At 36.1% G+C, this 13,657-nt stretch overlaps 1 protein-coding gene and 1 pseudogene across 2 annotated transcripts; both read left to right on the forward strand.

The window, feature by feature from the left end:
• Positions 1-1,117: 1,117 nt before the first annotated feature.
• LOC115963096 lies at positions 1,118-4,140 on the forward strand (annotated as a pseudogene). Its single transcript, XR_004085697.1, has 2 exons — positions 1,118-1,800; positions 1,906-4,140. The product of XR_004085697.1 is annotated as a pentatricopeptide repeat-containing protein At3g02650, mitochondrial-like (transcript).
• Positions 4,141-5,799: 1,659 nt separating this feature from the next.
• Positions 5,800-7,671, forward strand: LOC115964804 (adenine nucleotide transporter BT1, chloroplastic/mitochondrial-like). The gene is made up of 3 exons (XM_031084051.1): positions 5,800-5,854; positions 7,069-7,182; positions 7,412-7,671. Exons 1-3 carry the CDS (start codon positions 5,800-5,802, stop codon positions 7,669-7,671), a joined length of 429 nt encoding a protein of 142 aa, XP_030939911.1.
• Positions 7,672-13,657: the final 5,986 nt, after the last annotated feature.

Raw genomic sequence — 13,657 nt, forward strand, 5'->3', positions numbered from 1 at the left:
TATGATTAGTGGCTTGAATAGTGCACGTGAGAGTGAACAGTCCTTGTCTTGGAAGGATTTGTAAACCAAGTCCTGGTTATATTAGGACTTGTATAGCCGGCTTTGTGATATGCTCTCAAATAATATACCCCAGCCGACTTATACTTTGTATAAATATGTTTGTAATGCGGCAATTGATTGATAAGTGATCAAAGCCAACCGCATATTATTTTAGAGTTCTAAGCCGTGCTTTGTTTTGAAAGAGAAATTTAGGTTTTCTTTGGCCACGTGCTTATGGTGATTGAGAGCTCTTTTGGGTATATTTGGGATTTGGGTTTTGGGTTTTGTGAGAGTGTTTTGGTACCACCTTTGTAATCTCTTTCTTTTGTTAGTGAAACTTTCTCCTCGACGCCGCCCGTGGACGTAGGCCAAAAGTCGAACCGCGTAAATCTTTGTGTTCCCGTGTGATTGTTTCTTTTGTCTTTCTATTTCTATTCTACATAAGCCCACTATTATTTGGATACACACATAACAAATTGATATTCATGCTTGTGCTATTCTCAACAAATTGGTATTAAAGCTTCCGTTTTTACAACAGTCTTAAAGTGGGTTTTTCTTTGTGGAATAAAATTTCCTTTGTTCCACTCTATGCTCCTTTAGAGGGATTCACCAAACTGTAAAAATCACACATAAAATAGCATAATCGTACCACAAGTAACAATGCACTCTCGTATGGTGCAATGCAATTTGCAGTTTTATAATAAGAAAACCGCATAAATTGCATAAACTGCACCATACCCTCTCTATATATTAATATATTTATTTATTTTAAATATTAAATATATTATTAATAATTTAATAACCCTAATTTTCAAAAAAAAAATAATAATTGTTTGATAACCCTAATAAGTGTTAACTCAAAAATCCAATCCAAAATAAATAAAAACCAGCTTAATAATTTACAAAGGAAAAACTTAGTTTTGACAGGGTAAAAAAAACTCAAAATTTAAAAAATATATGGACTTCCAACCATATCTTATACACGTGACCCAAATTTGGAGAGACCCTCCTCCCGTTTAAAACTACTCTCCCATACTCTCCCATTTTAATATAGATGAAAGACACTATAAACAATCTAATGGCTAAAAATATGCCATGTCATTCTCTTAAAAAAAAAATTTCTCTCTTTTTCCTTCTTTTCCTCTTTCTCCCGTCAGCACTCTCATAGTCTGAGCATCAGAGGTGTTCAGTTCAAAACATGCTGGAAATTTTTTGTTGCAGTTTGGTTGCGTGCGACTGCGAGGGACACACCCAAGAAACTGTGGCAGTTGGGACTGATGTGGCGGTGAGTGTTGTGGCCAGAGCGTTGACGCCGTCGAGGCTAGCTAGGTCCGGCGTTGGCTCACGAAACGGAGGTCCTCCGATGAGCTTGCGGTAGAGCGAAACTAGATAAGTTGGGCCGTTTGGTTCGACGGCAAAGGCTGGGTTTTTTTTAATGTGGTTTTGGTTTCTCTAGATTTGCGAATATGGGTAGAATGAATATGCGTTGTGGGTGGTTGATGGGTTGATAATAGATGGTGGTTTTGGAGAATTGGATCAGATTTGATGTGAGTTTCAGGCATGAGAATTCACAGATAAATCCCACCATCAATAAAAGTTCAAGGCAAGTCCTGCGCCTTTGCCATCGTTTCCGATGGCTCTGTCCTATTCGCTGCAAAGTCGTTGTAAGACGCATCATCTCCAATGGCTCCATCCTGTTTGCTCAAAGGCGTTGTTGCATCAGTGGTGGTTCCGGTGGGTTTGCAAGGAGATTGCTAAAACGTGCGGGCAATTAAGAATTTTGTAACGTGTTTTATTTTCTACCGTTAGATTTGTTACTTGCCACGTGCCCCCCATCTGTATTAAAATAACGTGCTTGATTTGTAGGGTAAGTGTAAACACTGATACTGTACATCTTTCTTAGAGGGAGAGATAGAGAGAGAGGATGTGGATGTCGGTGGTGGTGGCAAGAGATGCTGTCTCGTCCAGACAAGGTGGAGCAGTATGGAGGAGGTTCTATGCAACTCAAAACCCGAAACACAAGGTACCTGCTTCTTCATCTTCTATAACTCAAACTCAAACACAAACTGAGTCTGAATTTCCTGTTTTCTCAACAAATTGGGGTTTTCCCAAAAGATTATTTATTTGCCAAAACCCCAGGTTCTACTCTGAGACCTCAACAAACCCCACTGATTTTTAGGAGTCCTCAGTGGGTTTTGTTGAAAATGGTGATACCCAGTTGGAGAATTCTGAGATTCATGGGGTTTCTGAGCAAGGTTTAGTTGGTATTGATGAAAATAGGGATACCCAGTTGGATAGTTTTGTCCCTGGGGATGGGGATGAGATTTTTGGGGTCTCAGACCAATCTGGTGATTCCCAGTTTGATACTTTTGCCACTGGGGAGGAAAATGGGGATGAAAAGGAGGAGGTTTATGAGATTAATGTGGAGCAGTTGGAGAATGTGTTGTCGTTATTGCAGAGTAGTGTTGATGGGTCTTTAGAGTCAGCTCTTGATGACATGGGTTTGACTCTACATGAGGAGTTTGTGGTGAAAGTTCTGGAAACCCCACTTGTTTTGGGTGAGAATTTGATTAGGTTTTTCAAGTGGGGTTTAAAGAAGAAATCTGAGTTTAAGGTGACTACCTGTGTGGTGGATGTGCTAGTGTGGGCAATTTGTCGTGAACTTAAGAAGAAAGATGCATATGCTTTGTGGGATTTGATTAAGGAGATAGGTGAGAAAGAGAATGGTGTGTTGAATGTGAAGATTCTCAATCAGTTGATAGCTTTGTTATCGAAATTGGGAAAAGGGAAGGCGAGTTGGGAGGTATTTAACAAGTTTGGGGATTTTGGGTGTGTCCCAAATGTTGATACGGATTATTTCACGATTGAAGCACTATCTAGGCGATCAATGTTTGGCTGGGCTTGGTCTGTTTGTGAAAAGATGCTTGATGAGGGAAGTTTGCCTGAGAATGAGAAAGTGGGTAAGATCATATCTTGGCTTTGTAAGGGGAGGAAGGCTAAGGATGCCCATTCAGTATATTTATTTGCGAAGGAGAAGAACCAAATTACTCCTCGATCTTCTGTTAATTTTTTGATCAGTTCACTCTGTAGAGAGGATGAAACTGTGAAATTGGCTTTGGAGATGTTGGATGATTTTTCAGGAGAAGCACGGAAATATGCAATTAAGCCGTTTTCTACTGTCATTCATGGTTTGTGTAGGATGAAAGATGTCGATGGGGCAAAACAGTTGCTTTCTAAGATGATCACAGAGGGTCTGCCCCCTGGAAATGTAGTTTTCAATTCAATTATCAGTGGATATTCCAAGGCTGGGGATCTGGGAGAAGCTATACAGATTAAGAAGCTGATGGAGAGTAGGGGATTGAAACCGGATGTGTACACATATACTGTCATCATGAGTGGTTACACAAATGGTGGTCAGATGGAGGAGGCTTGTAAACTCTTGTCAGAAGCAAAAAAGAAGCATTCTAAACTGACCCCTATGACTTACCATACACTCATTCGTGGGTATTGTAAACTTGAAGAGTTTGACAAGGCTTTGAAGTTGTTGGCTGAGATGAAGGATTTTGGCGTTCAACCTAATGTTGATGATTACAATTAGTTGATCCAATCTCTTTGTCTAAAGGCTTTAGATTGGGAAACAGCAGAGAAGCTGCTAGAGGAAATGAAAGAGAAAGGATTGCACCTCAATGGAATCACAAAGGGTCTCATAAGAGCAGTCAAGGAGATGGAAGAGGAGGAGCTAGTGCTGAGTTCATAAGTGTGGAGGGCCGGGGGCCTAAATTGTTTAGCTGGTTGTAGGTAGTAGATGTGATACAAAGACACGGATGGGCCAGTTTTGTAGACTTCACACCCCCCCCCCCCCCTTCAATGACATAAAGAGTGAAGCCTTGTGTATGACTTCTTTGAAGGATTGCGTTATATATTCCTTCACATCAGTCAGATTGACAGAGAAGCTTCATTTATTTTTCTTTCTCTATTATTTCGCGTCAGTTTTCACTTACATTCTGTTAAGCAGCCGTCTTATCCAAGTGAGGGATACGCATTCTACACACTGTAGAAACAATGGTTTTGGTTGCAGCAATGCAAATGTCAAGTTTTGTTTAATTTATCATGTGATCTTGTTTTTTGTTACTAGGATATCTTGACTTGATTAAATTTAATTAATTCATCCAACATTCCTTTACTTGACCTTTCCATGCACTTCTTTTTACCTTATTTATTTATTTTATTATTACTATAAAATTTTAACCTGTTTTATTTTGAGATGTTTGTTCATCCTTCAGAAATTCCATGTTTCACCATCTATTACCTTTTTTTGTTTTTATTGCTTTTCTATTGGATTTGGAAGGTCCATACACATTGTTATATGGTATTTGTATTATTCAGGGAAGGCAGAGCAAACTCTTGAAAATGAGTTATGCGGATTACCAATGTTAGAAATTTGTGTATTGGAAAGAGGAAAAGAAAAGAAAAAACTAAAGATAAATAGTGGAAGATCAAAGTATAATGTTATCAGTGTCTGTGAACTAAAATTCACTATCTTTTTTGTGCTCATCCTCTCTATTCAAAATAACTGTTGACAAAATTTTCCTTTTGGTCTGTCTGATCTAGTTTTCCTAATTTTCTTGATAGGTAATTCAAGTATCTTATTAAAAAAGACATAAATGTACAAAAGAAGAATCTAAGAAGTATAGTGGTTGTACATCTTCAGATAGCTCATAAAAATTACAAAACTACTGCTTCCATAAAACCATGGAGCATAGGTCTATTTGGATCCAAAGACATCCAATGAAACAGTGAGTGATCTTTTGATGTTTCAGTTGTCACATGTACGGATCATCGCGTGGCTTCTTCTTTGTTTTTCTGTAAATCTTCATCCTCATGTTGCATTACATCTGCTAAATTATGGTTTTGAAGTTTTGAACAATGTGTTATTTTTTGAAGACTTTTGCTTTTATGTTTCTGTATCCTTAGATTGGAAGGTGGCTTACCATACTTTGGATGTATCTAACTAGAGCCAAGCTGTGGCAATCTCAAACTTGTATAACATGGAGGCCAAACTCTACTTATTTGTTTTTCTGAATTCAAATCTATATCAAGACTTGTAATTACCAGCATGTTAATTTACATGATATTACTAGATTAGGTTGGGTAACCTAGCTTAGGAATAGGGGTGGCAAAGTAAGCCGAAACCCATTGCCCATCCAAACCCACCCACTCTAATTAAACCCAAACCCACCCAATTATCAGTTAGGTTAAATGGGCATCAATCCAATTAGACCCACTGATAATTGGGTTTTAATTAAAAAACCCATTGAAGCCCATTTAACCCCAAAAACAATATACCCAAATTCAATCCAGTCATTTCCACCAAAAAAAAAAAACCAGCCCTCAGACGTTTCAGGGTTTAGGGTTTTCATTTTCCCTCATTTTCTCAGCCTCCAATCACGTTTTAGTCAGAAACCCAACAGCTTTAAAGCTTCAAACACATCAAAACTCTTCAAAGCTTCAGCAGTTTTCTGAGTTGTTCACCGAAATATTCACTTTATCCTCTTTCCGGTCACTCCAGCACTCTTCAGTAAGCTTCAAATCTTGGATTTGGTTCCTCTCTTTAGCTACTCAAAAGTCTTCTTTTGCTTTCCTTCGTTTTCTCCGTTACCAAACAGTTTACATCTTCTAATTTTGTTCGATTTTATCTTCTCTAATTTCGATTGCCTGAACTTTTTTTTGGTAATTTAAATCTGTGAAAGTAGTTAGTAGATGTCAAATTTCTTTCACATTTCCAAATTCTATAGATATGTAAATGCATTACAAGGTATGAGTTTGCTTGTTTGAGATTCAATTGCAAGGTTCACTGTTACTTGTTCTCTCCTGACCTTAATCCCCCTATTGGAGATCAGGTACTACTTCTTTTATCATTTCTGCTTCTTGTTTCTCTGTTTTGTTCATTTGGGTCAGAGTTGTTGATGGAAAAGAACTTGGATTTTGAGAAAATGTGTCATATAAAGAGATTAGTTTAGTAATTTGATCATATGGGATAGTTAAGTTTTCCATTCTTGATAAATAAAATTTCAAACTTTATTACTTTTTTTGGAAGAAAAAGAAAATGATTTCCTCTGTTTTCTCAGTTGCCAAATATAGGAAAGAGATCATGACATTGATGAGGAAGAGGTGGTCACATAGAAGAGTTCAATTTAAGCAATTTGGGAAGTGTGTCTCAATGATTTATTCAGTTTGTAGTCAATTTTCTACTTGAGCATGCTCTGAGGACCAAATTCAGAAGGCAATTTATGAGTGTATGTGATGCAAAAGCTTATAGCTATAGATTGCCCTTTAATAAGATAATGAGTTAGGATACTTAATTTGATAAGAATTTGAGATTTAAGATTTAGTGTTTTTAATGAAGTCGCTTGGGTATTTGACATTTAAAGAAGCCATAATTCAATGTACAGTGTAATCAGAAAATGAGGAAATAAATTTTACATAAGGTTTGTGATGCATTGATTAATTCAGCCACATGGCTGAAATTAATTGGGTCCTAAGGTACAGGACTTTTGTTGCTGCCTGTTTGAAATTTTGAGCATTCCATGGTTGAATGTATGATCAAATTTTAGATTATACTATATACTAAAATTATATTTTCTGGGATCAAAACTATAACTGGGTATGTGTGTAATTTACTAATAATGAAAGAGTTTTCACTCTTCTTGTATTCCCAAGATTATATTTTGAAACATTGAAAGGAATATTTAAAAAAATTTAATTATGTTGGTTGCAAACCAACAAAGGTGTGGCCATTTAGCCCTGCATATACAATAATTTGATTGTGGGGTTCATTGGACGTTTCTTTGTTTGTTGAACATTTAACCTTTTATCCCAACATAAGTATTATGCTGCAAAAATTCATTTGTTTCTATGGCCTTTGAAGATCTCTTTGTGTGCTGAAATACTGCAAAGTAGAAAGAACGCTTATGCTACGTTAAGTACTTCGTTTGCTTCATTTGTAATTCATTTGGAATATTGATGCAGGTGGATATGTTGTGGTGAATGAAAAGCTGCCTAATTATGTAGTCCCAGATTTGACTAACTTCAAGGTACTCATTTTTGTAAACTTTAAAGACTATTTGTATATATTTGACTGTTGTGAGTCTTCAAAGGGAAAGGTTCCTTTGCAGCTTCACATTGTACAGAATGTTTATCAACATGGAAGCTTTTTGAGGACTCATTACATGTTTTTATTTCAAAGATGCTCAATTGTTGCTTATTTAGTGCTACATTGTTGGATAGGTTATTTTTCGTCTTCTTTTTTAATGTTATGGGTTTTAAGATTTTACTTTTGGTTGTTGGTGGTGTTAAATTTTAATTGGATCAGCAGCTGGTGCAATCTCCAGTACTGCAACTTTCCCACTTGAGGTGGCTCGCAAGCTTATGCAGGCTGCTGGAGCTATCAATGGGAGACAGTATCAAAGTATGCTTCATGCTCTCGTGAGCATATTTGAAAATGAAGGGCTTCCAGGTCTGTATAGAGGGTTGGGACCAAGTTGTGTGAAATTGGTCCCTGCTGCTGGGATATCTTTCATGTGCTATGAGGCATGCAAGAGGATATTGGTTGAGAAAGAAGAAGATGATTAACCTTAGAATAGGCAGACTTTATTTTTACCTTTTTGAATAAACAAGATCCATGTTTTATTTTAATAGGTGACCTTTTTAATAGCAAATAGATGTTGGTTTCTGATTGGAAGTGTTGAGTCCAAATCTTCATAAAAATTACAAAGTGGATTCCTACACGGTGGATTATGGGTTTCACATTGTTGGAGACGAACTTGAAAGCTTTTTACAAAGTATATAAAGTGAGGTATGTTTTTATAATTATAGATCGCCTCCAAATATTTCTAAGCAGGCCTCAAATTATTGTGTACGAAAGAAAACCCTGTATTGTATCAATCAGGTGGTCCTAATTGTCTTTGATTCGATGGCATATATATCATTAATCGTATTAAAGCAACCATCCAAGAGAAATTGGAGGAAAAAAATGTACGAACTAAATTACAATTGTCACCGTATATGTTGTTATATTTTTAATCACGGTGGTCCATTTAAGCACTAACACATGTGTATAATAACTTTATTTTCCTTCAAACATGTAAGGAAAAGAATTTCGAAACATTAATTTCAATAGAAATCTTAAGCATATCATAAACAAATAAAAAATTAGTGTCATAGAATTTCTTAACAAAATCAATGCACCTGCTCCAAAAAAAAAAAAAAAAAAAAAAAAAAGGAGACACAGCGTGCTTGTACTTGGTCATTTTTTTGGGTTTTGAGGGTATTTTTGTCATTTTTCAGGTTCCAGGGGTATTTGGTAATTTTTTGGGTTTTGGAGGTATTTTGGTAATTTTTTGGGCTTTGGGGGTATTTTGGTCAATTTTTCGGTTTTGAGGGGTCATTTTATTTTGGTCATTTTTTCGAGGGTATTTTTCATTTTTGGGTTTCAGGGGTATTTTGGTCATTTTCTGAGTTTTTGGGGTATTTTGGTCATTTTTAGATTTGGGGATATTTTGGTCATTTTTGAAAATTTTAGAGTACTTTAATCATTTTTACTTTAGGCTGCGTTTGGTTCGTGTAAAAAGTATTTCCGGAAAATATTCTATTTTCTGGAAATGTATTTTCCGGAAAGGGTCATATGTTTGGTTGCATTTTGTTTCGGAAAATATTTTCTGATGTTTGGTTGGTTCTTGAAAATACCATAAAAAAACACATTTTCTACTTGTTGTATTGGTTACCAAACGATTATATTCATTTATTCCTTAAAACACAAACAAAACCCAGAAAAAAAAATCATCAAATTTCGGTGCGGTCAGCGCTTCGCGCGATTCGACATGTTCGCGCGATGCGTCGTATCGCAATTGCACGAAGATGGTCACGATCGCGATTTTTAGCATCGATCGCGATCGCGATCGGCGCTACGGCGCCAGCCAGTGATGTTGGCGGACGGGGATGTCGCGATCGATTCTGTCTTTCTCCCTCTCTCTCTCTCTCTCTCTCTCTCTCTCTCTCTCTCTCTCTCTCTTCTATTTTCCAAGGCCGGAAGTACTTTGAAGTGAAAATAGAAACGGAAAATCATTTCTGTTGTTTTGGCTCTCAAATTCGGTCAACTGGAAATGCTTTTCAGTTTGACCGAATTTGAAGTAACAGCCAAACACCCCCATTTTCATCATTTTGAAATCAGTTTGAAGTCAATTCAAATGCAGCCTTAGTAACATTTTGGTAATTTTGATAATTGGGTAACTGGGTGGGTTGGGGTTTACCCATAATAATTGGGTTGAATTTGGATTTGAAACAATTAGTTAAATGGGTTTTATATACCCAACCCAATTATGCCCACCCAAACTCACCCATTTGCCACCCTGATAGGAACATTGTGAATATGCTAATTGCTAAGTATCATAATGATTTTTGCCTTTTACTAAATTATTTGTTACATGTGACATTGGTCTTTGATCTTTGGAGTTCAAACATGCTTCAAGTTCCTTATTTTGGTTTAATTTTCATATCTTCACTTTGTCTTTTTTGATAATTTGATGTCCTCATTCGACTAATAGGTTTTACCAAGTGCACAAAACTCTCACTTTTGTGGAGTCTAGGAAAGGTAATTAGTAGTTACCTTCACATTATTTTTATGTTTTTATCATATACAACACATAGCATTTGTCATTTTATGCTGTTACTTACAAATTAGTTACCTACTATTGAGTATTACCATTTCTTTATTGATTTAATGATTGATAGGATAACACATCTAGCTAGCAGAAGTGACCCATATGGGCTAAGAAGAGATTACTTTTTTGCTAGAAGAGGAAGTCTTTCTAACTTTTAGTTTTTTGATGGCTCTATGAAAGAATTTGTTTAGGGCAAGTTATAACTTACCCACCTATGATTTGGCCGAAATCTAAGTTACCTATCTATGGTTTGAAAGTTGGCACTTTTCTCAATTGAGGTTCATTATGTTAAGTTTTCGTAACTTACCTTAGTACTTTCACCGTTAAAAACATAAAAAACATAACAAAAACATAAAAATCAAGATCTAAAAGCATATTTTTTAAAGTAGTGAAGTTTTGGCTTAAGAACATTTTCAAGTCTGTCAATCCAAATAAAACTGTCAAGGGAATAGAAAAGATTGAGAAAAAAATTTGTGGTGTGTTTGATTTGGATTTAATTTTTGGTTGCAATGGTTGTGGGTTTATGTTCAAAATTTATGAGTTTAATTTTTGGTTTATGTTCAAGATTATCTGGCTGTGGATGATCTAAGTAAGGCTAGCGATTGCTTGTTGGGTTGTTAGTTGTATACTTGTAAATAGGTCCACGTATATAAGAGTATTTGAACAATGTAGTATAGAGTTTAAGATCCCCCAGCCCCAGGAACAGCACAGGGATATGTTAAGAATGGAATTTTTGAACTTTCCTTTCCTTGATTGTTTAAACGAAACCTCACTTCCCATTGGATGGAAAGAGCATGCTTTCCTCTGTTAAACATGACCACCGTGGATAATCATTTTTCTTTGAATCAAAATTTGATAAACTGTAGAAGTAGAACCCAAAGCCAAGCCAATTTACAAATAATAGTTCTCAGGCTCCCATTCCACCAACCAATTCCAATTGAAGCTGTAGTTGAAAATGAAACACGTCCATAATTTTTTCGAAAATTCATTGAGTAATTAAACATGTATTCAAAAAACAAGCGTTTTCTACTCTGCATAAGCCTTTTGCACAATATACAAGCTAAACCCAAACCAAAAACTAAACCCAGAAATCTTGAACAGAAACAAAAAATTAAACCCATAAATTTTAAATATAAACCCACAGCCATTGCAACCAAAAATTAAAACCAAATTAAACACACTACAAATTTTTTTCTCAATCTTTTCTATCCCCTTGACAGTTTTATTTGGATTGATAGGGTTGAGAATGTTCTTATGAAGAGGAAGAATGTTCTTGAACCAAAACTTCATTTTTAAAAATATGCTTTTAGCGCTTGATTTTTATTTTGTTGTTATGTTTTTTGTGTTTTTAACGGTGAAAGTACAGAGGTGGATTATAGAAGTTTAACGGAGTGAACCTCAAGTGGGTAAAATGCCAACTTTTAAACCACAACTGTGTTTTTTGTGTTTATTGCTACCCTATTATCAATTAAGTCTCAATTCATCGGTTTCCCATCCATATGGACCTTAAAATATGATGAGTCATGTTATACCATGGGCAAGACTAGGCTTGCCCCTTGGTCGTCAACTTGGATTGGTTTTTCTGCCTGAAGTGCCATAAATTCTCGAGGAAGCAACAAAATTGTTTTGCACTCAAGTGCACTTAAGTCGTTGATGGTTATGATCCCCTGGTTCTCTTCTTCTTTGTTCATTTGATGACTAATCGATCCTATCGGTTCCTTCAGTTGCATAGTTTGTAGTTTTTTGATCCTTTTGTTCTTGAACTTTAGCCTTTTATTTTGTCTTTTTTTTCCTGCCCATCAACACTTTCACTACCTTTGACTTCTTGTGGACTTGGTAATACTCCCTCTCTTCTTCAGATTCCTGGCTAGAATCTGTTACTCCATATGGTACTCCTATTTCAAGCCCTAGTTATCGAACTCGATCATCTCTAGATCTTTTACTTCTTGTTGGACTACTGGTGGTCTCTTAATTTTACTCTTTAGTTGTGCCTTGGGAACCATTGTAACCTTTAAATTTTGTGTCAACTTGATGGAACTACTTCCAAATCCGACATAGTATAACGCTCTCGATTGAGCTTCAACATCTTCTGAGTTACTATCCATCCTCAATGGAGTCTCGCCTTGGCTCAATTTAATCATCATTAGACGTACCTTCAATCTCTTTGTACAAAGCTGCTTATACGTATAGGTTGGGATGAGGCTAGCTGAAATAGATGGCTTGATAATTTTGGTTTCCTTTTTTCTTTTCTTTTTTTCTTTTTTTTTTTTAATGAATGATAATTTTGGTTTCCTATTGCTCTTGAATCGCTCAACCAGAGATATTAACTTGGGCTCTTACGAGCCTTACAAATTGCTGCTTTTGTTATACTCTAGCCGATCTTTGCGAAGCTTTGAGCCAAAATTCACCTCCCTCAACAACCCCGCCGGCCCCCCACCCCCCCCCACCTTCCTTAATTTTTATTGATCTGTTTCGTTTTTATTTAGATAAGGCATTGACTTATTTTAAAAAGGCCATTAAAAATACTTCTCAAAAAAAAAAAAAAAAAAACCCATTAAAAAAGTCCACTAAAAAGCTATAGTGTATAGCCTAGGATAAGGCCCAATGAAAGCAAACGTATCTTGTATATATAGGGCCCAATCTTCGGACCTGTCCAATCCATTGAAAAGAAACAACCAATATATTTTTTCAACAGATCAACCAGTTTCTAAGGTAGGTGGGGGTGATAGACTAGATAAGTTTTTTCAAGTATTGAGGGTTCAAGTTCGGCCTGACAACAAAAGTAAAATATTCAAGTTTAGCTTGAGCTAGAACCAAGCATATTAACAATTTTCAAACTTGAGTTTGTTAAAAAGCCTAATGTTAAATATTAGCATTGATACACCATGTAGAATATACTAATATGGAAGCGAAAGAATAAAATATAGAATACAATAATACACGAGAGTTACGTAGTTCAGCCTAACGGCCTACATCCACGAAGAAAACCTAAAGGGCTACATCAATAATATATTAGAATGTAGTATAAATTTTGTGTTACAATGAACCGTAACATGTGTATATATAGTAGACTAAATCCTAGACTAATAGACTTTTAGTACAAATAGAAGACTTGGCTTGCACACAAAATAGAATTAAGCTTGGACCTATGCTAATGGGCTAAAATATCTTTAACATCAAAAAACTTGAACTCGGCTTTGCTCAAGTTAATTCATTAGTTAAGTTGAATTTGAGCTCAAATTCGAGCTAAAATATCAAGTTCTGCTTAGCTTTAGTAACCTGCTTCAATAGGAAAAAGGCCCATCGACTATATATATATAGGGGTTACCACAGCATAGTTAGGACATCTTGTACAACTAGGATTAGAATTCCTAGTCTAATTTGGATTAGGGTAATACAATGGACTTTGAGCCTTGACAATGTTCTTTACATCCTACCTTAGACTCAATGTGGAAGCCTAAATATAACTCGACTTTGAAAAGCAAATATAATCGGGCCGGTAGAGCACATATTGGATAAAGGAAGTGATAAACTAAAAAGAAGGTTGGAAATCATATGGGCGCATGGTGGAGGTAATTTTCCAACTAGCATGCATTTGGGAGAGAATATCTTTAGTTATATTGCATTAGAAACGATTCAGTAAAATAGCATCTCGAGTCTCTTAAACTCGAGTTCACTGTAGCAACTCGAGCCTAAAAGACTTGAGTTCTATGTGCTGGCACACCTAAGGTGGAGTCTAAAACCCATATGGAAATCGAGTTTTAGAGATTCAAGTTCCGTTTTTTCCTTCTCTGTTTTCCCTTCGCCCTGTTCTCTTCAGACCACCATGGCCAACGATTTCTCTAACTCTCAAAACCCCAAACCCACTTCCAAAGACAATAAACCCAGAAAACAACAAA

This window comes from Quercus lobata, chromosome 10 (assembly GCF_001633185.2).
Source record: "Quercus lobata isolate SW786 chromosome 10, ValleyOak3.0 Primary Assembly, whole genome shotgun sequence".
Taxonomy (NCBI): domain Eukaryota; kingdom Viridiplantae; phylum Streptophyta; class Magnoliopsida; order Fagales; family Fagaceae; genus Quercus; species Quercus lobata.